Source organism: Penaeus monodon, chromosome 19 (assembly GCF_015228065.2).
Source record: "Penaeus monodon isolate SGIC_2016 chromosome 19, NSTDA_Pmon_1, whole genome shotgun sequence".
Taxonomy (NCBI): Eukaryota; Metazoa; Arthropoda; class Malacostraca; order Decapoda; family Penaeidae; genus Penaeus; species Penaeus monodon.
Genome location: NC_051404.1, coordinates 13,181,233 through 13,182,206, shown reverse-complemented (window position 1 = coordinate 13,182,206; position 974 = coordinate 13,181,233). Strand labels below are relative to the sequence as shown.

Genomic DNA, 974 nt, shown 5'->3' with positions numbered 1-974 from the left:
TTCTCTCTCCTTTCCTCCTTGCCTCCTTCCTTCACTCTCTCTTTCTCCATTTCTCCCTCCCTGCCTTTCACTGCTCTCTCTGTCTCTTCCTTTCTCTTGCCTCCTTTCTTCCCTCACCTCTTTATGTTCTTCTTCCTGCCCCCTTTCTTCCCCTTCCTCCCTTCCTTTCCCATTATCCTGTCTACCTCTTCCGTTCTTCATTATTCCTTTTCCCCCGTCCTTTCCCGCACTCACTCCCCATCTCGCTTTCTCTCTCCTTCCTTTCCTCTTCCCTTTTTCGTTTCATCTCTACTTCTTTTCATTCTCCTTGCCTTCCTCAATTCCTTCTTCTTCCCATCTTCTCTTCCTTCCTTTCCTTTCCTTTCTTCCCGCTCCCGTCTTCTCTTCCTGCCTTCTCCTTTTCCCCTTTTCTCCCTCCCAACTTCTCTTCCTTTTTTCCCCTTCCACCCTTCTTCCCCCTTCCTGCTTCCCTCACTTCCATCCTTCCCAACTTCTCTTCATTCCTTCCCTTTTCCCCTTTCTTCCTCCTTCCTTCCTCCCTCTCTTCCTTCTCCTTCCCCCTTTCCTCCTTCCCAACTCCCCCCCCCCCCCCCCGTTCACAAACCTCCTAAACTAAACCACGTCTCTCTCTCCCCTAACAGTTGCGGTCGTCATCGCCTTCTTCCTGTGCTTCGCCCCTCACCAAGCCCAGCGTCTTATGGCCGTCCACGCCGACCCACGTAACACCCTCGCAGTCAAGATGTTCAACGTTCTCCATAACATCTCTGGAATATCCTATTACATCTCCACTTGCGTCAACCCCATTCTGTACCATATCTTCAGCAACCGGTTCCGCCAAGCTTTCCGGGTGAGTTGAGTCGGTATCGGGTGCTTTGCGGGTGACAAAGTATAGGGCTGGAAAATGTTGCAAAGTTACTTCCGAGTCAGGGTGTGTGTTGGTTAAGACTGCGTGGGATTTACATTTTTGCCCTTAG

The 974-nt window shown here is 50.8% G+C and overlaps 1 protein-coding gene across 1 annotated transcript in view; it reads left to right on the top strand.

Moving 5' to 3' along the window:
• Positions 1–948, top strand: part of LOC119585455 (pyrokinin-1 receptor-like) — a 9,802-nt gene extending 8,854 nt beyond the window's left edge. The window contains exon 2 of the mRNA XM_037934104.1: positions 642–948. Within this exon, the coding sequence (XP_037790032.1) occupies positions 642–856 (215 nt within the window). The 3' untranslated portion in view covers positions 857–948. The remainder of the gene's footprint in view (positions 1–641) is intronic.
• The last annotated feature ends 26 nt before the right edge of the window (positions 949–974 follow it).